General features: G+C 54.5%; 2 protein-coding genes across 3 annotated transcripts in view; one reads left to right on the forward strand and one right to left on the reverse strand.

Moving 5' to 3' along the window:
• Window positions 1-9,908: 9,908 nt before the first annotated feature.
• Window positions 9,909-22,445, reverse strand: SLC16A6 (solute carrier family 16 member 6). The gene is made up of 6 exons (XM_064150641.1): window positions 22,246-22,445; window positions 19,845-20,086; window positions 17,814-17,957; window positions 16,229-16,357; window positions 13,386-14,207; window positions 9,909-12,796 (listed from the first exon to the last, which is right to left on the reverse strand). The coding sequence occupies exons 2-6, from the start codon at window positions 20,077-20,079 to the stop codon at window positions 12,540-12,542; spliced, it is 1,587 nt and encodes a 528-aa protein (XP_064006711.1). The 5' UTR covers window positions 20,080-20,086; window positions 22,246-22,445; the 3' UTR covers window positions 9,909-12,539.
• A 419-nt stretch (window positions 22,446-22,864) lies between these two features.
• Window positions 22,865-23,409, forward strand: part of ARSG (arylsulfatase G) — a 35,570-nt gene continuing 35,025 nt past the window's right edge. For both annotated transcript variants that reach the window (XM_064150642.1, XM_064150644.1), the window contains exon 1: window positions 22,865-22,914. The gene's annotated coding sequence lies outside the window, so the exon portion shown is untranslated. The remainder of the gene's footprint in view (window positions 22,915-23,409) is intronic.

Consider the following 23,409-nt stretch of genomic DNA (forward strand, 5'->3'; position numbering starts at 1 on the left):
GTGGTCTGATTGCAGCAGGATTTGCTGTGGGTGCTGTGGAGGGAGCAGGTTTTCACCTCCCCTTTTCTGAGCGCTCTTGATTGTGATATTGGAAAAGGCTGTGAAGGGCTCTGAGCCCTCACTGGAGAGGGCAGGAGGAGAGCAGCCAGCAAAAGGGAGCAGAGCTGGACAAACTGCCTCTGTGCCTGCAGCCTCCTCCCCAGCTGCAGGTTATTGAAGGTCTTTTTCTTCTGGTGGAGCCTGGGGTGTTGCGTGAGGTACTGAGGTGAGAAAGCCTTGCGAGGCTGCTGAGGTTTCTGTAAGGTAAGCCTGGACCTGGGGGCTGCTGAAGCTGCAGGCTGGGAGGGTATGAGGGCAGGGATGCAGCCCCTCACTGGGTGCTGTGGCTGGTGTCAGAGCAGAGAAGGCTCTGTCTGGGGAGCAGCAAGGGAGTAACTGCAGGCTGGGAGGGTGTGAGGGCAGAGATGCAGCCCCTCACTGGGTGCTGTGGCTGGTGTCAGAGCAGAGAAGGCTCTGTCTGGGGAGCAGCAAGGGAATAGCTGCAGGTCTGTTGTGTGAGGGCAGGGATGCAGCCCCTCACTGGGTGCTGTGGCTGGTGTCAGAGCAGAGAAGGCTCTGTCTGGGGAGCAGCAAGGGAGTAACTGCAAGTCTGTTGTGTGAGGGCAGGGATGCAGCCCCTCACTGGGTGCTGTGGCTGGTGTCAGAGTAGAGAAGGCTCTGTCTGGGGAGCAGCAAGGGAATAGCTGCAGCAAGGGAGGGTGTGGGGGCAGGGATGCAGCCCCTCACTGGGTGCTGTGGCTGGTGTCAGAGCAGAAAAGGCTCTGTCTGGGGAGCAGCAAGGGAGTAACTGCAGGTCTGTTGTGTGAGGGCAGGGATGCAGCCCCTCACTGGGTGCTGTGGCTGGTGTCAGAGCAGAAAAGGCTCTGTCTGGGGAGCAGCAAGGGAGTAACTGCAGGTCTGTTGTGTGAGGGCAGGGATGCAGCCCCTCACTGGGTGCTGTGGCTGGTGTCAGAGCAGAAAAGGCTCTGTCTGGGGAGCAGCAAGGGAGTAACTGCAGGTCTGTCGTGTGAGGGCAGGGATGCAGCCCCTCACTGGGTGCTGTGGCTGGTGTCAGAGCAGAAAAGGCTCTGTCTGGGGAGCAGCAAGGGAAAAGCTGCAGGCTGGGAGGGTGTGAGGGCAGGGATGCAGCCCCTCACTGGGTGCTGTGGCTGGTGTCAGAGCAGAAAAGGCTCTGTCTGGGGAGCAGCAAGGGAGTAACTGCAGGTCTGTCATGTGAGGGCTTGCAGGAGGTCAGGGAGCAGGTTCCTCTGGGGGGACCAGGCTGGTCAGGTTGGAAGGGACCCTCAAAGGTTATCTTCTCCAACCTTCCCTGCAGTCAGCAGGGACATCTTCAACTTGATTAGGCTGCTCAGGGCCCCACCAAGTTTGACTCTGGATGTCTCCAGAGATGGGCTCTCCACCACCTCTCTGGGCAGCCTGTGGCAGTGTTTCACTGCCCTCTCTGTGAAGAGCTTCTTCCTTGTGCCCAGCATGCACCCCCCTCTCCCATGGAGGACTGGGGGGGCTTTGCTGCATGGCCAGCTCCCTGGACTCCCCCAGCCCAAACTCCTGCCCCTCCTGTGGAGCAGCAGGGGGGGAAACGTTTGTCTCCTGGAGGGTGGCAGAGCACTGAGAGAGGCTGCCCACAGAGCCTGTGTCACTGGAAGCATCCAGGACCCAGGTGATGTGTTCCTGAGTGACTGACTGTGGAGCCTGTGTCTCTGGAAGCACTCAGGACCCAGGTGATGTGTTCCTGAGTGGCTGACTGTGGAGCCTGTGTCTCTGGAAGCACTCAGGACCCAGGTGATGTGTTCCTGGGTGGCTGACTGTGGAGCCTGTGTCTCTGGAAGCACTCAGGACCCAGGTGGATGTGTTCCTGGGTGGCTGACTGTGGAGCCTGTGTTTCTGGAAGCACTCAGGACCCAGGTGGATGTGTTCCTGGGTGGCTGCCCATGGAGCCTGTGTCTCTGGAAGCACTCAGGACCCAGGTGGATGTGTTCCTGGGTAGCTGACTGTGGAGCCTGTGTCTCTGGAAGCACTCAGGACCCAGGTGGATGTGTTCCTGGGTGGCTGACTGTGGAGCCTCTGTCTGTGGAAGCACTCAGGACCCAGGTGATGTGTTCCTGGGTGGCTGCCCATGGAGCCTGTGTCTCTGGAAGCACTCAGGACCCAGGTGATGTGTTCCTGAGTGGCTGACTGTGGAGCCTGTGTCTGTGGAAGCACTCAGGACCCAGGTGATGTGTTCCTGGGTGGCTGACTGTGGAGTCTGTGTCTCTGGAAGCACTCAGGACCCAGGTGGATGTGTTCCTGGGTGGCTGCCCATAGAGCCTGTGTCTCTGGAAGCACTCAGGACCCAGGTGGATGTGTTCCTGGGTGATTGTCTCAAACAGTTCCTGCTCTAGGAGGGTTGGACTTGATCTCCAGAGGTCCCTTCCACCCCCCAGCACACGGTGACTGTGTCTGAGACACGGAAGGCAGCTCTGCACCCTGAGAGCAGAGGCTTTTGCTTTGGGATTTTCTGGGCACGGGGAGGTCCCAGCCTGTCGCTGGCTTTCCCCCAGCCTGCCTGGTGGGACCAGCTGGCAGGAGCCCATAGCAGGGTGCGGGAAGCCTGTGGCAGCTGATAGCAGGGCAGGGCTGTGCAGGGCTGGTGCTGATAAGCCCTTGCTGCTGCAGCCCGGGGGGGATGTGAGGAGACTCACTGATGGCTTGCTGCCTGCTTTAGGGTAGGGTGAGGGTGAAGCCGGAGCTTGCACCCCAGGCAGGAGGAGAGGAAGGGAGTGACTTCAGGGTGGGCAGGGAGCCCTGCGGTGTGGGGGGAGGGGCTGGCTTTTGGAGAAGCCCTTCAAGATCATCGTGTCCAGCCCCTTCTGGGGGTTCAGCTCCAAGCAGGGCACAGGCTGTTCCTCCACGCAGCGTGTTCCTGTTTCCAGTTTCTGGCCGTGCGTGTTGCAATGCTTGGCAGGGGTTGGCTTGTCCCCCAAGCGCTGCTTTGGAGCAGCAGCAGCGGCACGTCCTGTGCTGCATCCAGAGGGGTACAGCCCGGCCCCGGGCGAGGCTGCCCCCGGCCCCGGCGTGCACAGGACACCCTGTCCCGCTCTTCTCCTCCTCTCGCTGCGACCCAGAACCTGTTTTCACACCTGGGGAGTACGACGTAGGAGTATCAAGGGGTAGTAACTGCTGTGCCAGCTGCTGCCTGTGGATGCTGCGTCTCGACTAGAGGCGGCCACGTGTGTGGGGGCGTCCTCAGGGCACTGCTGCGCTCCAGCTGCTGGGGGTGGCTCAAGCTGGGGCACACAGCCACGGCGTGGGCACCGCTGGCAGAGGGATGCAGACCTGCAAGGGGAAGGGTGTGGCTTACTTTGGTCAAAGGCTGTGCCTGGGAGTGGGTAGAAGGCTTGAGTGGCTCATTTGTCTGGGTGGCAGTGTCAGAGGCAGACCTTGTCTCGTGTCCTCCTGCCTGCCAGGTGATTTGTGCACCCATCGCTGGGTTATTTGGCCCTTAATCTGGGGTTGGTTTGTAGCTGCTGTGGGAAACCTTCCTCCCATTGCACATGGTGTGGAGATGGATCATGTAAGGGCTGCTGAGCTGGGGGTTAGGGCGCTAAGGGGAGCTGACCCACAGGGGGGGTTAGGAGGGTGCTCAGCAAGGGTTCACGAGGGTGCTGAGGATGCTTGGCTTAGGAGGAAGCAGCAGTGGGAGTGGAAAGCTCCCCTGGCAGTGGTGGTGCTGGCTGCATTGTGCCCCCTTGCTCCCACGCATCTCTCCTGCCATCCTGGAGCCCCAGGTCTAACCTCCCGAGCAGCCTTCTCTCTTCATTGCTTGTTCTGGGTCTTTGTCTCATCTTGCAACATCTAAGGACAAACAAACTCATAACCCCAGCCACACTGACAGCAAAATGCAAAAACCTTCACGTGCTTGAAGTGCTCAAAGTGCCTAATTTTGGTGACTTTCCATAGCACAAGCTGGTGGAGGTCAAAGTGAATTCGTGGAGCAGGGCAGTGGGTACCAGCAGTGCTGGGAGACAGGAGGAGAGGTTGATGCTCAGGCTCTTTGGGGCTGGTTTGGGCCATTTCTCTGCCAGGCTGACTGCAGCAAGCAGCCAGCAGCAGATCAAGTAGCAAAAGAGGTTCATGACATTAATGAAAGCTCTGACAAAAAGGAAGTGAGGAAAACTATTGTCTGCTCAGCCTTGTTCTCATAACGCCTGCCTGTAATAAGTCTTTTGGTGATGCTTGTGGCTTCTGTGACAAAGCAGTGATTTAGGGGGCTGTCTTTACAGAGGCAGAGCCTGCTCTCACGGGCCAGAGGGCTGGTGAGTAATATTTTACCACAAATTGTTGTAACTGGAGCTTGACAACTGCAGTAGGAAGGAGGGTGGGGGACTGGGGTTGATTTATTGGGTGAGTTAACTGCAATTTGCAAGAGCGAGCTTCGCGCTAGCGCAGCCTCCGGTTTGCAAAGCCTGCAAGTAAAAGTCCATGGGAATGCAGCCAGGGAGGGGGGGAACTCCCTGTGTTTTGCTGCAGGGATCCCCTGTGAGGTCACCTGGAGGCTGCAAAGCAGCTTCTCCAACTGATGGCTGCTTGGGATACCCAGGAGCCTTTCCCACGTGTGACCGGTGCTGTATCCTGGTGGAAACCAGGGTCACAGAATGGGTTGAGTTGGAAGGGACCTTAAGGATCATAGAATAGAATCATAGAATCAAGAAGGTTGGAAGAGACCTCCAAGCTCAGCCAGTCCAACCTATCACCCAACCCTAACCAATCAACCAGACCATGGCACTAAGTGCCTCAGCCAGGCTTTTCTTAAAGACCCCCAGGCACGGTGCCTCCACCACCTCCCTGGGCAGCCCATTCCAATGCCAATCACTCTCTCTGTGAAGAACTTCTTCCTAACATCCAGCCTATACCTACCCTGGCACAACTTGAGACTGTGTCCCCTTGTTCTATTGCTGGTTGCCTGGGAGAAGAGGCCACCCCCCACCTGGCTACAATGCCCCTTCAGGTAGTTGTAGACAGTAATAAGATCACCCCTGAGCCTCCTCTTCTCCAGGCTAAACAGGCCCAGCTCTCTCAGCCTCTCCTCATAGGATTTGTGCTCCAGGCCCCTCACCAGCTTTGTTGCCCTTCTCTGGACATGTTCCAGCACCTCAACATCTTTCTTGAATTGAGGGGCCCAGAACTGGACACAGTACTCAAGGTGTGGATCATCCAAACCCTATTCCACAGGCAGGGACACCTCCCACTAGCCTATGTTGCTCAAAGCATCATCCAACCTGGGCTTAAAACACTTCCAAGGAGGGGACATCCACCACCTCCCTGGGCAACCTGTTGCAGTGTCTCACCACTCTCAGAGCAAAGAACTCCTTCCTAGCGTCCAATCTCAGTCTCCCCTGCTCTAGTTTCAAGCCATTGCCCCTTGTCCTGTAACCACATCCCCTTAGGGGTAGTCCCTCTCCAGCTCTTCTCTGGCCCCTTCAGGCACTTGGAAGGTCTTGTCCTTTGGTGTGGGCATCACACTAAAAGTGCCCTGGGCAGCAGTGCCTTCCCTCTGTGCCTTTACACCCAGCCGGGAGTTAAAGGGATCATTTCCTAAAGCCAACCTCTGAAGCATTCTTGAAGATGAGCGTTGGAGAGGGTGGGAGGAAGGCTGCTGCTTGAGCTTGCACCACTGTCAAAATTCAGGTCATGTTTACTACGGGCAGCTGGAAAATGATGATCTCAGATGCTAACAAGTAACATCTGAAGGGAAGCATTAAAACACTCGAGTTGTTTTGTAAGCACCTACTTGATTTTTCCCCAGCCCAGTTTAGCTATTTTTAAAGACTCATTTGTCCCCTTAAGTACCTGCTGTCAGCTTATCTAACAGGAGTGAAAAAGAACAGGAGCTTGCCCTTCCTTTTCATTTTGAAATGGAAAAAAATGCGAGGGGGGATGTTGGTGGTGTTGTTTTTAAACAGACACCAAAACAACCTGCTGGAGAGCTTCCTTTTTGCTGCAGAATCATAGAATCAACCAGCTTGGAAGAGAGCTCCAAGCTCAGCCAGCCCAACCTAGCACCCAGCCCTGGCCAACCAACCAGACCATGGCACTAAGTGCCTCAGCCAGGCTTTGCTTGGGCGACTCCACCACCTCCCTGGGCAGCCCATTCCAATGCCAATCACTCTCTCTGACAACAACTTCCTCCTAACATCCAGCCTAAACCTGCCCTGGCACAGCTTGAGACTGTGTCCCCTTCTTCTGTTGCTGCTTGCCTGGCAGAAGAGCCCAACCCCACCTGGCTACAGCCTCCCTTCAGGTAGCTGTAGACAGCAATGAGCTCTGCCCTGAGCCTCCTCTGCTGCAGGCTGCACACCCCCAGCTCCCTCAGCCTCTCCTCACAGGGCTCTGCTCCAGGCCCCTCCCCAGCCTTTGTTGCCCTTCTCTGGACACCTTCCAGCACCTCAACATCTCTCTTGAATCGAGGAACCCAGAACTGGACACAGCACTCACTGCACCTCATCCCCTCCACCAGAATATTCCCTGGCTTGCAAAATTCCATCTCTTAGATCTGCCCTCAGGCCAGCAGTGAGCTCTGCCCTGCCCTCCTCTTGTGCAGGCTGCACACCCCCAGCTCCCCCAGCCTCACAAGGGATAGATACCTACATTTTGAGAGCCTTTTGTCCTTCTGGGAGCTGACCTTGTGTAACTTCCTTTCTTTCCCTTTGGCTGGCACTGCCTCCAGTGACCACAAGAGTTTATCCAGCCGCTTGGGAGAGGGATAGCAAAGCTTGCAAGGGGGAGTCCTGCCCGAGGTTGGCCTTTTCTTTCCTGGCACAAAGCAGACAGCCCGTGCTACTGAATAAAAGCTGTAATCCTCTTTTCTTCTGGCCTTAATGCCTTTGGAGCAGGGTAACAAGAGGTCACAGGCAATTAATTTAAACCAGGTGGGAACAACTACTCCAAAGTCTTCCTGTGCAGGAAGACCTCTGAGAGTTGTTCCACTTCTTATGGGCTTTTTATTTACGTGACCAGTGTGCAGGCTTGGTTAAGGCTTTCATCCTTGGGGGGGGGGGGGTGGGGAAGGAGAGTGTTTTTGAGGAAGCTGTTGCACATGGTGTTTGTTCACTGCTGCAACTGAGCCAGAGTCAAAGCTGGATGCAGATTAACTTCCCAGGACTTTGCTATTTGCGTTAAGGCTGTGCCCACTTGCGTCTGTGATCACCTCTGATCGAGGACTTTTGCAACCTGAATGAAAACAAATTGTCCTTAGCCTGGAGAAGAGGAGGCTCAGTAGTGCTATGGTCTAGTTGATTGGACAGGGCTGGGTGCTAGGTTGGACTGGGTGAGCTTGGAGGTCTCTTCCAATCTGGTTGGGTCTATGATTGTCGTCTACAACTACCTGAGGGGAGGCTGCAGCCAGGTGGGGTTGGGCTCTTCTGCCAGGCAACCAGCAACAGAACAAGGAGACACAGTCTCAAGTTGTGCCAGGGCAGGTCTAGGCAGGATGTTAGGAGGAAGTTGTTGTCAGAGAGAGTGATTGGCATTGGAATGGGCTGCCCAGGGAGGTGGTGGAGTTGCCATCCCTGGAGGTGTTGAAGCAAAGCCTGGCTGGGGCACTTAGTGCCATGGTCTGGTTGACTGGCCAGGGCTGGGTGCTAGGTTGGCCTGGCTGAGCTTGGAGCTCTCTTCCAAGCTGGTTGATCTACTCCCTGCATTGGTGTTCAGAATTAAGTAGCATGGCAATGTTACTCCTTGCAGGGTTTGGTGAAGGGGGTAGAAATGGCCTCAAGTAGCACCAGGGGAGGTTTTAGTCTGGATATTAGGAAAAGTTTCTGTGCTGCAAGAGTGGTCAGGCATTGGAATGGGCTGCCCAGGGAGGTGGTGGAGTCAGCATCCCTGGAGGCAGCCAAGAAATGTGTGGCTGTGGCAGGTTGGGACATGGTGCAGTGGCTGTGGTGGTGTTGGGTGGACAGTTGGGCTTGATCTTAGAGGCCTTTTCCAACCTTAATGATATTTATGGTTCTAAGCAGGGGAGGGCTTCTCTCAGCTGGTGTAAAAAGAAGGAAGGTCTGAGGGAGAGAAAATTGCCTTGGAGTGTGCCTACCCTGCTATTTAGTAGCTTGATTTCTGATAGAGGAGCCGCCCAGCCTGGCCTGGGGAAAGCCTTCTGGAATTCAGAGATGATAAAATAATTACATGATTGCATGCTGCTGGAAGGCACGAGGACAATGTTCCCAAGTGCCACCAATTCAGGCACCAATCAGGGGAAGAAAAGGCTCCTTCTAATCAGGCCTCCCCGGGTAAGGGTTTGCAAGAGAACCCTCGAGGTCAGCATTAATCTAGCAGCTTCCAAGCAGCCCATTTAGAAGAACGTAGGATTGCCCAATTTGCAGGGTAAACACTGCTGCTTGGGGCTGAGGAAGCAGCATGTGACAGCCACGCTGAGACAGCCCTTCAGGGAGGGGAAGTGGTGGCCAGATCCTGAGATAAACCCAGCCTCGTCCTGGGGATGGAGAGTCAGGGCTAGGGGTTGGAAGGGACCTCCAGAGATCAGACTCCAACCCCTGGGAGTTGACCCCCTTGGGCAGGTCACACTGGAACACATCCTGGTGGGTTTTGAAAGCCTCCAAGGATGGAGACTCCAAAGTCCCTGGGCAGCCTGCTGCAGGTCTCTGTCAGCCTCTCTGTAAAGAAGTTCCTCCTAATGTTGAGGTGGAACCTGCTGTGTGCCAGCTTGTACCCATTCTTCCTTGTCCTCTCACTGCACACCACCAAACAGGGTCTGGCCTCTTCGTCTTGACACCCACCCCTCAGCTATTTATAGGTTAATAAGATCCCTCCTCAGCCTTCTCAAGACTGAACAGCCTCAGGTGTCTGTATTTCTCCAGAGGAGAGATACTCAGCTCCCTTCATCATCTTCATAACTCTGTGTTGAGGGGTCTGTCTTTCTCCACAGGAGAGACAGAATCATAGACTCAAGCAGCTTGGGAGACAGCTCCAAGCTCAGCCAGCCCAACCTAGCACCCAGCCCTGCCCAAGCAACCAGACCATGGCACTAAGTGCCCCAGCCAGGCTTGGCTTCAACACCTCCAGGCACAGCCACTCCACCACCTCCCTGGGCATCCCATTCCAATGCCAATCACTCTGACAACAACTTCCTCCTAACATCCAGGCTAGACCTCCCCTGGCACAACTTGAGACTGTGTCCCCTTCTTCTGTTGCTGCTTGCCTGGCAGAAGAGCCCAACCCCACCTGGCTACAGCCTCCCTTCAGGGAGCTGCAGACAGCAATGAGCTCTGACCTGAGCCTCCTCTTCTGCAGGCTGCACACCCCCAGCTCCCTCAGCCTCTCCTCACAGGGCTGTGCTCCAGGCCTCTCATCACCCTTCTCTGGACACCTTCCAGGTCCCTTCATCATCCTCATAGCTGTGTGTTGAGGGGTCTCTTTCTCCATAGCAGAGATACTCAGGTCCCTTCATCATCCTCATAGCTGTGTGTTGAGGGGTCTGTCTTTCTCCATAGCAGAGATACTCAGGTCCCTTCATCATCCTCATAGCTGTGTGTTGAGGGGTCTGTCTTTCTCCATAGCAGAGATACTCAGGTCCCTTCATCATCCTCATAGCTGTGTGTTGAGGGGTCTGTCTTTCTCCATAGGAGAGACATTCAGGTCACTCCATCATACCCATAGCTCTCTGTTGGACCTTCTCCAGCAGATCCCTGTCTCTCTTGAATTAGGGAGCCCCAAACTGGGCAGAGCCTGTGCTCTCAGTAAGGCAGAAGAGGAGATGTTGTGGGTTTGGATTTGAACCCCAACCAACTAACAGGGGGGAAATACCTTCACTTTCTTTCCTTTTAAATAAACAAGATGGGGAGGAAAGGAAAAAGTAGGAAAAAAAAAAAAGTTTATTGCAAAACTCAGTGGTTTAGAGGATTTCCAGAGTCCATTAGGTACATTACAAACAGATCAGTTAAGTCCTGCTTTGAACACGTTTTAAAGCCTGCTTCTGGGTCTTCTGCGCCCGCAACACACACACAACTCATTCGCTCCCCTGCTCCTGCTGCTACAGACAGGAACAGAAACGTCAGGGGTGAGGTCAGTGACAAACATTATTATTTGATCTGTATTGGAAATTGTTGCCAAAAAAACAAACCCCAACAAAAGAAAAGGTTAAAAGTTACAGTAGAACCTCGGGAACCTGCAGAACAGGGAAGCTTACACACACACACACACACACACATACACATGTAAAACCTGGAGGTCTTCAAATTCCACTTCCAAGCAAGAGTTGTAATAGCAAAGTGCTGTAGTGAGGTCTGGTAATCAACAAAAAAAAAAAAGACTTCAACTCATCCAACGACTCTACAGAACATTTACCAGAGAACAGAACAATGCTTGAAGGTATTCATAAATTAAACAATAAATTAAAAAAAAAAGGAGAAAAAAAAGCACATCTCAATGCAACATCATCATCATCATCATCAGTTTTGTTCATTTCACTCACTGGAGAGTCACCAAAACTCTCCTCCCTGTCTATAAGGGCTTCTTCCAGTCCTGGGTGCAACGCAGCGAGGTTCTGCTGGCTGTGATTAAAGTGCTGAGGCAGAGGAAGGACACAAGACCCGAGAGGTCTTGGGCAGTGAGGATGAATTGCTCTAGCCACTTGGTTGCAAGAGTGCCTGTTTCTTTCCTTTTTTTTTTATCTTCTTTTTATTCTTTTTCTTTTTTTTTTTTAAGTATTATTTTCTCTTTTTTTTGAACATCTAAAAGACAGACAAAACAAATCAAGCACCTTCCCCTCCCCCTTCCCTCTCCCCTGAAAAGAGGTTGTTTTCAGATTGTCCCACGTTTCTATGGCTGGTAAAAATACAGACAGGTCAGCGTAGCAGTTAATGCATGATGCCACTTCCACTTAAACACACAGAAATGTTGGTTTGGGATTTGGGGTTTCTTGCCTTTTTTTTTTAACCCCTTCCTCCCCTTCCCCAAACCATAACAGACTTGTTAGTTGTCCCCCTGAGTTGCCTAGAGGCGTTAAGATGCATATAGGTGGGGTAAGCAAGCTTGTGTCACCTATGAGGAAGGAATTGCTCCTGTTAGGACTAGATGAACAGCCAGTACCATGTCTTTTATTCCCTTCCTGCCTTCAACCCTGTGCCACAGGCTCCAAGTTCACCCAAGTCAGCAGCAAAAAAAAAGAAAGCAACAAAACCTTCCTGCTGACTTTGGAGGAGCAAGAAGAGCCAGGGAAGGGGCTACAGCTCTGAGCAGCCACCCTGAGCCCCCCAGAGCTGGCAGCTAGAGGGAGCAGAGTGCGAAGGGCTGGGTAACGTGGTGAGGTCCCACATTCACTTGGTGATGTGGCAAAGATTTCCTTGTGCACCTGGTTGAAGAAATAAAAGGGGTTGGGTACATTAAGACATACTGGGCCAAATCCTCCCTGTAGGGTGGGCTGGTTTTGACCAGAGCTAGATCTACTCTGGTGGCAGTAGAGTTAGATCTACTGACAGCAGCTGAGGCTTTATGCAGTTTATAGTTTGGGTTGGTGATGGGTTGGGGTGGGGATTTCCCCCCCCCCCCTTTTAAAACTAAAACAATTGGGGTTACCTAAGACCTACCTATTAAAAAACAGCTACACTCTATGCTGTAAGAGTTAAAGTTTCCCAACAATTTCACAAGCTAGCAATACAAGATAGGTGGTAGAGAGATTGATTGTGAAAAGTCAGCTTTCCCTTTAGGCCAAAGATGATTTTTCCTCTCCGGTTCTTTGAAGCTAACCTCCTTTACCAAGCTCAAGAATAAATTAATAAATACTAGTTAAATTAGGGAACAGTACATCAGATCTATTGAGAGAGAACCAGTTCTAAGCATTACCAAATCAGGAGAAGAAAAATGATCTTTCTAGAACACGTGCAGTTAATAACTGGCCATAAAAGACAGGTGGAGCCTCCAATTTCCCAGCACTTGTGACATTCAAGTTAAGTAGAAGAAAATGAGCAATGGTTTAAAAAGTCAGCTACTTAGCCTAGCCTCCTCCTCCAATCCAACACACAAGTCCATGTTCTTCCTGAAGAAAGGTTCAGTTGGCTACTGGTGGTGTAGGAAATGCTCATGTCCACTTTTTGTGTCATCAGTTTCTTGGCTGAGTGGAATTTGTGGTAGGGGATGGGTGAGGGCAGTCAGAGACTGAGCTGCCTCTGCTGTTGGTGCTGTCAGTTCTTCTTCTGGGATAGGTTGAACCTTTACCTATGGTCGTTATCAGCATAGCAGGAGTGTGCATCACATCTTCATGCTAGACAGATGTTATTCTTGTGGGGCTATCTGTATGTTCTATGGAGCTTTCCATTGTTGGTTTGCAAAAAGAGAAAGTTCTTTCTAGCATTAATAACCAAAAGGAAGAGAAGTTGTTGGTGGCAACTGTTCACATTTCAGCTTTCACATTCCCTTCGGAATGGTGGGTTTAAAACGTGGAGCAGAGCTGATGTATGTTAGGTGGTGGAGGAGGAGGGGCAGGCTTTTTATGGGGCACTGTCAGAGGCTTTTCCTGAATTTTCTCCTTTCCCAATATCCATGTCAATAAAGTCATCTGGTAAGTCTGGTACCGCCACAGCCGCCGCCGCCGCCGCGCTCTCCTCTGTGCTCTGCTGCTGCCGCCACTGGCACAGCCCAACCTTGCAGGGTCTCACCAGGGACAGGAACACAGCACCCAGGACCATGCCAGCAGCACAGGAGTAGAAGGCTGAGCTGTACTTCTGTGTTGTATCCACTAAGACACCTACAGAAAACACAGTCACGGCCGTTAGCCACAAAGGCTTCTCCCTCTCCCTTGTCTGTCCCTCCAGAGGATCTAATCTAGGTCCCACTGCATCACTTTATCTGCAATCCGAAGATGCTCAATGGCAAACAGATGTCGCCTTAAAGCATTCCAGGGGTACACAGTGCTGTCCCCAGGCAAGCCAGAAGCCTTTGGGCACTGCAGGGACACTAAGCCCAAGATGCATCAGGCTTCTGTCTGCTGTGAGAGACTTTGCCTCTCTGCAGTGCGTGGCAGAAACAGGCAGTGGGAAGCGATCTGCTCCTGCTGCTTGCTAGAGCCTGAAGTGATGCCAGTTTTGGGTTTCTAAGAGGATCAGGGCAGCACTGCAGCATTTGCCTGCGCTCCAAGGTTCCTCAGTGGAGACTGCCTCATCTGTGGGACACTGCAGAGCTGCAATGCAGCAGGCTTCTGGCTCTGAGAGCTTCCTAATAGTAGTTGCAGGGCTTTTGGGACACCGCTAGGGCTGCCAGAACACTTTCTAAGAGATCAGCACCAACAGCTGCCAAACACAGCCATTAAAAAAAACCCTTGAAAGAGGAAAGGTTACCTGCAAGGGGTGGTCCTGCCAAGCCAGCTAAGCTTTGAATGAAGACATAGACTCCAGCAGCAGAAGACATCTTCTCAATGCCAACCACATCATCTTCTGCCAGGAGGGGGATGTGTGTGCCCGCTACCGTCCCGAGCATGAACCCAAAAAATATGCTACATGTCATCAAGCCCCAGAACTCAGAGGCAAAAGGGAAGGCAACCAACGCTACAGAGAGCAGAATGACACAGATGAGCTCGATGTAGATCTTGCGGATGGGCTGCTTGTTGAGCACCCAACCGGCAGAAACCCTGCCGAAGACCTCCGCGATCGCCATGGCCGACAGGATGTAGGCAGAGTGGTCTTTGCTGATGCCGAGGCTGAGGCTCAAGGGAATGATGTAAAGGGAAGGAGCGAAGAAGCCCAGGGTAGCAAACAGGCCAAAGAATGCATAACAGATAAAACTACAGTCTTTCATCACAGAGAAGTCCAGGAGCTTGGTTTTTGGTTCCGCAGGGCTGCTGTCAGTTTCAACAAGCATCTGTACGTGTTCCTTTGGTTCTTCGCTTTTGGGCTCCGCTTTGGTTTTTCCAGGCACGTTGCTGGGTGAGGTAGTTATTTCTACTCCTGAGTCGATGGACTCGATTGAGGTGCGTGTTTGCTCGTTTTCAAGCATGTACTTGGTCTCCGTGGGCTCCTCCCGAGGCTGAGCTTTGGCTGCCTCTTCCTCTTTGATGACGATGGGCCGCAGCAGCGATCCGCAGACGACGATGCTTAGCTGTAACACCCCGACAGCAAGCAGGCTGTACCTCCAGCCAATCTGCTCCTTCAAAGCTGTAATTGCTGAGGGAAGAGGGCAGGAAAAGGGAGAAAGTGATTTAAAAAAAAGCCTTCAGCTACACCAAGGAGCTGTTTGAATTTACAGCCAGGGAAGAAACTGGAGCCTTGTCAATGGAAGGTCTCAAGCACCTTAAATCTTGCAGAGCCTGAGCAGAGGTCCCTTCTGGTCCACTCTACCCAGGTTTGGCACCCACATTCATCCCACCAGCTGCAGCAGACAAGTTAGAAGTTGCATTTCACATCTAGCTAGCAGAAGTTAACCTCTAGGCAGGCACTTCTAAGGGCCCAGCGAGTTTGGGATGCACAAGAACAAAACAGGGCATTACTTCTAATAAATAAGAACACACTGAAGTTTCCTCTCTCAGCTGACCCCACCCTGAAACCAGCTACTAGAGGAAGTCTCTTAGCTCTACTCAAAGGTGCATGTCACTGCTTATTGCAGATGGTTTGCCATTCAGTGCAGCTTTTGCTTTCAGCTGCTGCCTGTTGCAGTGTGCACAGCAGAAGACCACCTGAACTGCAGAGTACTGACAGGGTCACACAGCTTGGGGACGGGTCTGCAGGAGGCTGAAGCAGGCTGTGCTGAGCTTGAGCCCACTAACCTTTAGGAGCAGTTGTGTTTTAAATAGCTGAAGTTTCTCAGTCTTATTTTTAGCCTCCTAGATCTATATAGGGAACCCGTTGGGCTGTGTATCAGCAAGGCATGTCCTGCTCTGGCAGGAGATGCTGAGGAGATCAGGCAGCATTAGACCACTCTCTAGGACTATGTGAAACCCTGCCTGCAGGGCACGAGTGCCACAGGCACGTGAGCAGCCACCCATGGGCTTCAGCAGTTCATGTGAAGGAATCACAGAATCAGTCAGGGTTGGAAGGGACCACAAGGACCATCTAGTTCCAACCCCCCTGCCATGGGCAGGGACACCCTACCCTAGATCAGGCTGGCCAGGAAGTCCATGAGCACAGGATCACAGGATGTTAGGGGTTGGAGATCAGAGTCCAACCTTAATGCCAGAGCAGGACCACAGAATCTACCGCAGGTCACACAGAAATGCACCCAGATGGGTCTGGAAAGCTGCTAGTGGCGACTCTGCAACCTCTCTGGGCAGGCTCTGTGACCCTTATGGTAAAGAAGTTCTTCTTCGTGTTGAGTAGGAACTCCCTGTGCTGTATTTTCTGGAAAGCCTCTAGAGGAGGGTCTGGAAAGCCTCTAGAGGAGGGTCCACAACCTCTCTGGGCAGGCTCTGTGACCCTTACAGTAAAGAAGTAGTTCTTCGTGTTGAGGTGGAACTCCCTGTGCTGTATTTTCCATCCAGTGCCACTTGTCCTATCACAGTATTATTAGGACTGGAAGAGACCTCACAGATCATCAAGTCCAGCCCTTTACCACACAGCTCAAGGCCAGACCATGGCACCAAGTGCCACGTCCAGTCCTGCCTTGAACAGCTCCAGGGATGGCGACTCCACCACCTCCCCGGGCAGCCCATTCCAGTGTCCAATGACTCTCTCAGTGAAGAACTTTCTCCTCACCTCAAGCCTAAATCTCCCCTGGTGTAGCCTGAGGCTGTGTCCTCTCGTTCTGGTGCTGGCCACTTGAGAGAAGAGAGCAACCTCCTCCTGGCCACAACCTCCCCTCAGGTAGTTGTAGACAGCAATAAGGTCTGCCCTGAGCCTCCTCTTCTCCAGGCTAACCAATCCCAGCTCCCTCAGCCTCTCCTCAAGGCCTCTCCCCAGCCTCGTCGCCCTTCTCTGGACACGCTCAAGCATCTCAATGTCCCTCCTAAACTGGGGGGCCCAGAACTGAACACAGCACTCAAGGTGTGGTCTAACCAGTGCAGAGTACAGGGGCAGAATGACCTCCCTGCTCCTGCTGACCACAGGTGAGAAGTGCCTGTCCCTTCCTTCCTGACACCCAACCCAGCTGGCTGTTGATGGCCTTTACCTCCCATCTGCTTGGGAAAAGGGGCTGGAGCAGCACTGTGCTTTAGGCATGCAGGGACGAACTCGAGAAGGTTTGGGCACTGTACCTGGTGCAAAGGAGAAGACAGCAAAACATTCCCCTGTAGATGCCACTGCTGTGACCAGCGAACGTCTTTTGTCAAAATACTGTGACAGAATGGTGACAGTCGGGAGGAAAGAGAGGCAGTACCCAAGGCCTGTGAATAAATGCCAAAAATTGCCATAACAACAGGGAAAGGAGAGGGAAACACCGCTGCAAGAACACGTTAAGTCAGCTTTCCCCAGTGGTGAGACTACAGTAGCATTTCGGCCAACTCAGCAAGTCACCCTGGAAAAAAGAAACCATTGGGGAAACCAAAATGTTATTTTCTTTTAACTGGAAGGGGAAAAAAAACAAAACCACCAAACCCAACCCCTTCCACCCCCTAAAAAACACCACAACAAACCAAGAGACCCAACCTCCCAAACCTGCCTTCTGTTCCCCAACAGACAGCAGGGTCCTCTTTGAGGACCTCATCTGTTTAAAGGGTTTGAGCCTGCAGCAGTTGCTCTCCTAAGCAAAGCAAGCTCGCAGCCATGGATATGAGCAAGATACCCAGGCCAGACTGGAGAGAAGGAAAAGCATCAGGGGAAAAAAAAGTGGGTGAAGTTAGAAGATTCAACCCTGTGAACAGCTCTCCCTGCCCCAGCCATCCCAGACCCTGAGAACAGCTCTCCCTGCCCCAGCCATCCCAGACCCCGAGAACAGCTCTCCCTGCCCCAGCCATCCCAGACCCCGAGAACAGCTCTCCCTGCCCCAGCCATCCCAGACCCCGAGAACAGCTCTCCCTGCCCCAGCCATCCCAGACCCTGAGAACAGCTCTCCCTGCCCCAGCCATCCCAGACCCTGAGAACAGCTCTCCCTGCTCCAGCCATCCCAGACCCCGAGAACAGCTCTCCCTGCTCCAGCCATCCCAGACCCCGAGAACAGTTCTCCCTGCCCCAGCCATCCCAGACCCTGAGAACAGCTCTCCCTGCCCCAGCCATCTCACACCTGAGAACAGCTCTCCCTGCCCCAGCCATCCCAGACCCCGAGAACAGCTCTCCCTGCCCCAGCCATCCCAGACCCTGAGAACAGCTCTCCCTGCTCCAGCCATCCCAGACCCTGAGAACAGCTCTCCCTGCTCCAGCCATCCCAGACCCTGAGAACAGCTCTCCCTGCTCCAGCCATCTCACACCTGTGAACAGCTCTCCCTGCCCCAGCCATCCCAGACCCCGAGAACAGCTCTCCCTGCCCCAGCCATCCCAGACCCCGAGAACAGCTCTCCCTGCCCCAGCCATCCCAGACCCTGAGAACAGCTCTCCCTGCCCCAGCCATCCCAGACCCTGAGAACAGCTCTCCCTGCCCCACCGATCCCAGAAGCAATCAGTGCAGCTGCACTAGAGCAGTGGTCTGCAGGACCAAGTCTTGAGGTGGTGCTCAGGGTGAGAGAGGCCAGGAAGAGCCAAGCCTTGAGCCCAGGTCATCACCTCTGGCAGGAGGGCAAGGTCAGCTCAGAAGGAGCAGCAGCTTTTCTCAAGCACTGCCAGTGTCCCAGGGAGGGAACAAATGCCCTGGCCAGAGGCACGCTTGCAGGAGATGAAGTGCTGAGCAGGTACAGGAAGGGAACTCACCAGAGATGAGGCCGATGGTGACATACATGTCCACCACGCTGCGGGCAAAGGAGGCGATGACCATGCCGGTGCTGATCAGCACCCCTCCGGCCATCACCACCAAGCGGTGACCAAAGCGATTGCTGAGCACTGTTGACAGAGGAGCTGGATGGGCAGGAGAGGAAGAAACTTGAGGTCAGCACTCAAATCAGCAAATTCATCAGCTAACCATCTCCTTCAGAGGTTCTTCTCCCCCACCCTGCACCAGTGCCTGTGACATGCCACCCCCTCAGCCAGCCAGCCTCACAGAGTGGAGCACCACCACAGAGCTCTGCACAGCTCATAACATTCAGGATGCAATGAAAAAGTCAGAGGAGAGCAGGACAGGTGGGTGGCAGTTTGGGACAAACCTGCAGCAGCATCCATAGACCCCAGTGGAACTCAGTGAGGATCAAGCTCTTTCTAATCCCTTTTACTAGCTCTTGTTTTCACCCCTTGCTGATGTGAGCTGAACGGCCAGGAAAGGCTCAGTGGTACAGACCAGGTCCCTGGACCATACAGAAGGACACGAGCTGGGGCTCAAAGGCACTGCTGGGCAGAGCGAAGGTCGTTCTTGGCACTTCAGGAGCACACAGCTCATAAAGTTATGGCTGTCATTTTTAACAGAGCCATTAGAGACACCAAAGTCACAGGCCCTCACATGCTGAGTCAGCAGCACGACTTTTACACAGGCTTGCTGTGATAGGACAAGAGGCAATGGACTGAAGCTTCAGGAGGGCAGTGCTAGACTGGAGATTAGACAGAAATTGTTTACAGTGAGGGTGGGGAGACACTGGAAGAGGTTGCCTTGAGAGGCAGAGGAAAAGGAGGCTGAGGGGAGACCTCACTGCTGTCTGCAACTGCCTAGGGACAGCTTGTAGTGAGCTGGGTGTTGCTCTCACCTCCCAGGTATAAGGGACAGAACAAAGGGGAGACCTCACTGCTCTCTACAACTGCCTAGGGACAGGTTGTTGTGAGCTGGGTGTTGGTCTCACCTCCCAGGTATGAGAGACAGAACATAGGGGAGACCACACTGCTCTCTACAACTGCCTAGGGACAGGTTGTTGTGAGCTGGGTGTTGGTCTCACCTCCCAGGTATGAGGGACAGAACATAGGGGAGACCTCACTGCTCTCTACAACTGCCTAGGGACAGGTTGTTGTGAGCTGGGTGTTGGTCTCACCTCCCAGGTATAAGGGACAGAACATAGGGGAGACCTCACTGCTCTCTACGACTGCCTAGGGACAGGTTGTTGTGAGCTGGGTGTTGCTCTCACCTCCCAGGTATAAGGGACAGAACATAGGGGAGACCTCACTGCTCTCTACAACTGCCTAAAGACAGGTTGTTGTGAGCTGGGTGTTGCTCTCACCTCCCAGGTATAAGGGACAGAACATAGGGGAGACCTCGCTGCTCTCTACGACTGCCTAGGGACAGGTTGTTGTGAGCTGGGTGTTGCTCTCACCTCCCAAGTATGAGGGACAAAACAAGAGGCAGTGGCCTCAAGATGCACCAAGGGAGGTCTGAGCATTAGGATCATTTTTTTCACTGAAGGGGTTCTCAGACAGTGGAACAGGCTGCCCAAGGGGGTGGTTGAGTCGTCAACCCTAGAGGTATTTAAAAGCCAGGTAGCCTTCCAGTATCTGAAGGAGACCTACAGGAGGGCTGGGGAGGAACTATTTACAAGCTCTTGTAAAGGCAGGACAAAGAGCAATGGGTTTAAAATGGCAGAGGGGAGATTTAAACTGGATTTTAGGAAGAAATTCGTTAGAGTGAGGGTGGTGAGACTCTGGCACAGGTGATCACATGTGATCTTTGATCACATTCTGTGCTTCTGGGCTCCACAACCTCCTTGGAGATGCTCAAGGCCAGGTTAGACAGGGCACTGAGCAACCCGATCTACTGGGAGGTGTCCCTGCCCATGGCAGAAGGGTTGGAGTTAGATGATCTTTAAGGTCCCTTTCCAACCCCAAACCATTCTACCACTGCCCCTTGTGCTCATGCCCCACCGCTCTTACCTGTGAAGGTCTGCACAAACACACATATGGATATTATCCAGGAGATCCTGCTGTTGGTTTCATCAAAGCTTTCCATCAGGTCCTTGAAGAAGACCCCAAACGATTTTAAGATGCCATAGGTCAGAGCTTCCACAAAGAAGAAAGCAAAAGCAACTGTCCAACCCCATCCTCCATCAGGCACTTTAGTATAAACGTTGGGAGTGCTGCACGGCATCTTTCCAGCTTTGACAGTCATTTTTGATCTGCAACACAGCGGGGAGAAGGAGCCAGGCGTCAGTCGAGGCTGATCCTTGATGGAAGAGGCAGGGCCTGGCAGCTCTCACATCCACCAGGCACCACCAGCCCGGCCGTCCCTGTGCTGCCAAGGGATTGAAGGCAGGAGTGGAGCTGAAGTTTCTGCTTTTATCAGCCTGTGGGGCTGGGTTCTGCTGGTGCCCTTTGAGCCCTGGACCAGAATCTATCTGCTCAGCACCCAGGCAAACTGTTCCCATCAGCAAAACCCAGCACCCGGGAGCTGGCATCCGAATTTCGGCGAGTGGGGGTGGATGGATGCAGTTCATGAAAGATCCACTGTTGGCTGGTGGGGCTGCAGGAACCCCCAACCCAGGAGCACCCATTCTGGAGCAGCTAGTGCCACCTCAGTGCCACCCATCTGCTGCAGGCTTGGTCAGATCACAGAATCAAGCCGGTCGGGAGACCTCCAAGTCCAACCTAGCACCCAGCCCTGCCCTCAGCATCACATCTTGCAATGTCCTACACCCACCCAAAACTCAGGGTGAGGGCAACTCCTCGGGAACCTGCCTGTGCCCCACAATGGCTGCTCCAAGCCCCCAAATGCCACCACTGCAGCCTAGCAACAGGGCAAGGAGGGGGAAATCGCACCCCAGAAGCCACCAACTCCCTCTGCTGCTCCCACCCTGTCCTCAGGGTCACTGCCACCCGTCAGGGCAGAAGACGGCTGCCAGCGGGCTGGAGGGGGTGAGCCGGTAAGACAGCGGGAGTGAGCTGCGTGGCGTGACCTCAGCCCTGCTCCGTGTCACTCGCGGTGGGGCTGTGGACGTGCAGGGGCAGTTTTTGTCCCGTTCCTGGCCACACCTGCACAGGGTTGGAAGAAACAGCCCCGGGGTCTGTCCCCAACACCCACCCCAGGAGGGGACAGCGTGACGACCGTGGGCACCCCCCACGGTTGCTGCTGTCCCTCGGCTCGTGGATGCCCCACGCGTGGCGTGTCCCGGGCACAGCATGAACCTGCGGCGGTGGCAGGCGACGCGTTTCCTCCCCGGCAGCCAGCCGGCATTTCCCTCCTCCATTTTCTACTCCAGACCATCGGCTCCGACTTTCTCGGCAGAAGAACCCAGAACGACCCCGGCAAAGGCTTCCCCATCCCACCGCCGAACTTCTCGCCGAGGAGCAGGCGAGTCCACGGCGTTCCCGGTGCTACCGGCACCAGCGCCCACTCGGGGGCGGCCCCACGGGAGCCAGCGCGGCGTGGGTGCTGCAGGGGCCCACCCAAGAGGTGTCAGAAGCGGGGCAGGGGGGTTGGGGGTGTCTTAGCACCCCGCTGACCCCTTCCCCTCCCTGACGCTGAACGGTGGGGCAAGGCTGGTGCGTGGCTCCCTAGGGGGGGGGGCTCTACGGAGGGATGGAGCGAGGCGTGGGCTCCAGCATCGTCTCGGCAATGCCTGTGCTAGACGAGGGGCAGGGAGCAGGACCACCGGTGCGGGGGTGTCCAGTTTGAGGGGGTGAGGGGAGGCTGAGCCTTTGCCTAAAGTTTGTGTGAAGTGGCTGGAGAATCCCCCCCCGCCCTGGACCTCAAGGGAGAAGCGGAGGGGGCTGCACTGAATTCCTGTGTCACTGCACACGGCATGGAGAGGTGGGGGGGGGGGGGAGGGAAATTAGATGAGGAGGAAGCACGTTAGTTAGAAACTGAAATAACACCCCCCCCCGAAAAAACAACCTCCAAACCGCAACCCCTGGCGTAAATTCTATACCTTTTTTTAAAAAATAAATTAATTAAAAGAAATTACGATGGGGGAAGAGAGGGGAAAAAAAAATGAAGAATTACAATGTCAGAGCTGCGGGGCCCAGCGTGGGTGTCCCCCCCCTACCATCTCCCCCTTTCTGTGTTGTTTTTTCCCCCCCTCCCTGCATCACTTTCCCAACATTTCAGACCTGATTTCTGCATCGCCACCGCCGCACCGGCTCCGGGGCCGGCAGCTAAAAATAAAGGGATGCGGGGAAAAAAAAATATCATCTATATAAAAGGGTGGTGGTGGTGGACCAAAAAGCAAGGGGGGGAAAAAAAAACCCTGAAAATAATTAAAATCGTTAAAAATAATAAATAGGAAACAAAGCCTCCCACTTTCCCTCCCCCGGAGTCCCCGCTCCGGAGCCCACTCACCGGGCGGCGCTGAGTGCTGGTGGCTGCGGGACTTAAGGGCTGCCCATGGCCGGGGCAAAGCGGGTGGGCAACCGGGTCGGGTAACCCACCGAAGCGGGCGACCGACCCGGAGCGGCGAGAGGTAGGCGGCCCCCGCTGCCCGCCGGCCCCCGGCCGCTTGCTGCTCCCGCTGCCCGCGGCGGCGGCTGCTCTGCGCTCGCTCCCAGCCCTTTATATACCGGCTGCAGCCGGTCTCCGCCGGCGGCTCCGCAGCGCCATGTGCGCGCTCGGGCCCGGCTCGCCCCAGCGCCGGCGCCGGCACCGCGTGTGAGGGGAGGGGCGGTGCTGCCGCCGCTTACCCCCCGCATCAATCCACCCCAAGCCTCTCCTCTAACCGCCGGACCCCTCCCAACACCCCCCGGCCCCGGGCGGGCACCTGCTGCAGCGGGCTGGGCTGACGCTCCCTACCCTCCCCCCCACCTCTCCGCGGACCCCGAACTAACGCTGCCCCCCACTCTCCCAGCCCGAAAGCCCGCCGGGGGTGGGGGGGAGGCCGGGGCTGGAGCAGCGCCGGGAGAAACAGGTTCCCGCCGGTTCGGCCCAGCCCGAGCTCTGCGGGGAGGGCGCTGGGGGCTGGGGGTCGCCGGGCGGAGCAGCGGCAGAAGAAACTCAACCGGTGCAAAGAGGGGGGTAAGTGTCCCCGCCTCACCCCTTGAGGGCTTCATAGATTCGCAAGAGGGGCTTGGGTTGGAAGGGTCCTTAAAGACCATCTAGTTCCAAGCCCCCAGCCATGGGCAAGGACACCTCCCACTAGGTAAGGTCGCTCAAAACTAGATCAGGTTGCTCAAAACTAGACCAAGTTGCTCAAGGCTCCATCCAACCTGGTCTTAAATGCTTCCAGGTTTGGAGTCTCCCCTCAAAATTTGGGATCCTCTCATCACTTTCACTCCCTCGCATCACTTCTGTCTCCTTTGGTGCAGAGGGTTTGAGCCCTCGGTTTGCAGAAAGACCTCAATCACCTCATGGGAATGGGATGAGCTGATAGCAGGTTGGGATGTGAGGGAAAGGTCTCTCTCCCCACATGCTTGAGACCCTTTGGGCAGCGAAGCCAAGATCTGGCTGCCTGCCTCCCTCCCTGGTCCTGCAGCAGCAGGATGCAGCGCTGGGTTCAGGCTTGCAGCAGAG

Source organism: Pogoniulus pusillus, chromosome 11 (genome assembly GCF_015220805.1).
Source record: "Pogoniulus pusillus isolate bPogPus1 chromosome 11, bPogPus1.pri, whole genome shotgun sequence".
In the NCBI taxonomy this organism is placed as follows: Eukaryota; Metazoa; Chordata; class Aves; order Piciformes; family Lybiidae; genus Pogoniulus; species Pogoniulus pusillus.

What these genes read in the sequence shown, in the direction of transcription:
- SLC16A6 (XM_064150641.1), bottom strand. Translation starts at nt 20,079, where the DNA reads ATGACTGTCAAAGCTGGAAAGATGCCGTGCAGCACTCCCAACGTTTAT. An exon ending in CACCATCGGCCTCATCTCTG is followed by an intron (nt 16,358 to 17,813) that starts GTGAGTTCCCTT and finishes ATTTATTCACAG; the next exon opens with GCCTTGGGTACTGCCTCTCT. An exon ending in GGCAGGACCACCCCTTGCAG is followed by an intron (nt 12,797 to 13,385) that starts GTAACCTTTCCT and finishes TGTTTTCTGTAG; the next exon opens with GTGTCTTAGTGGATACAACA.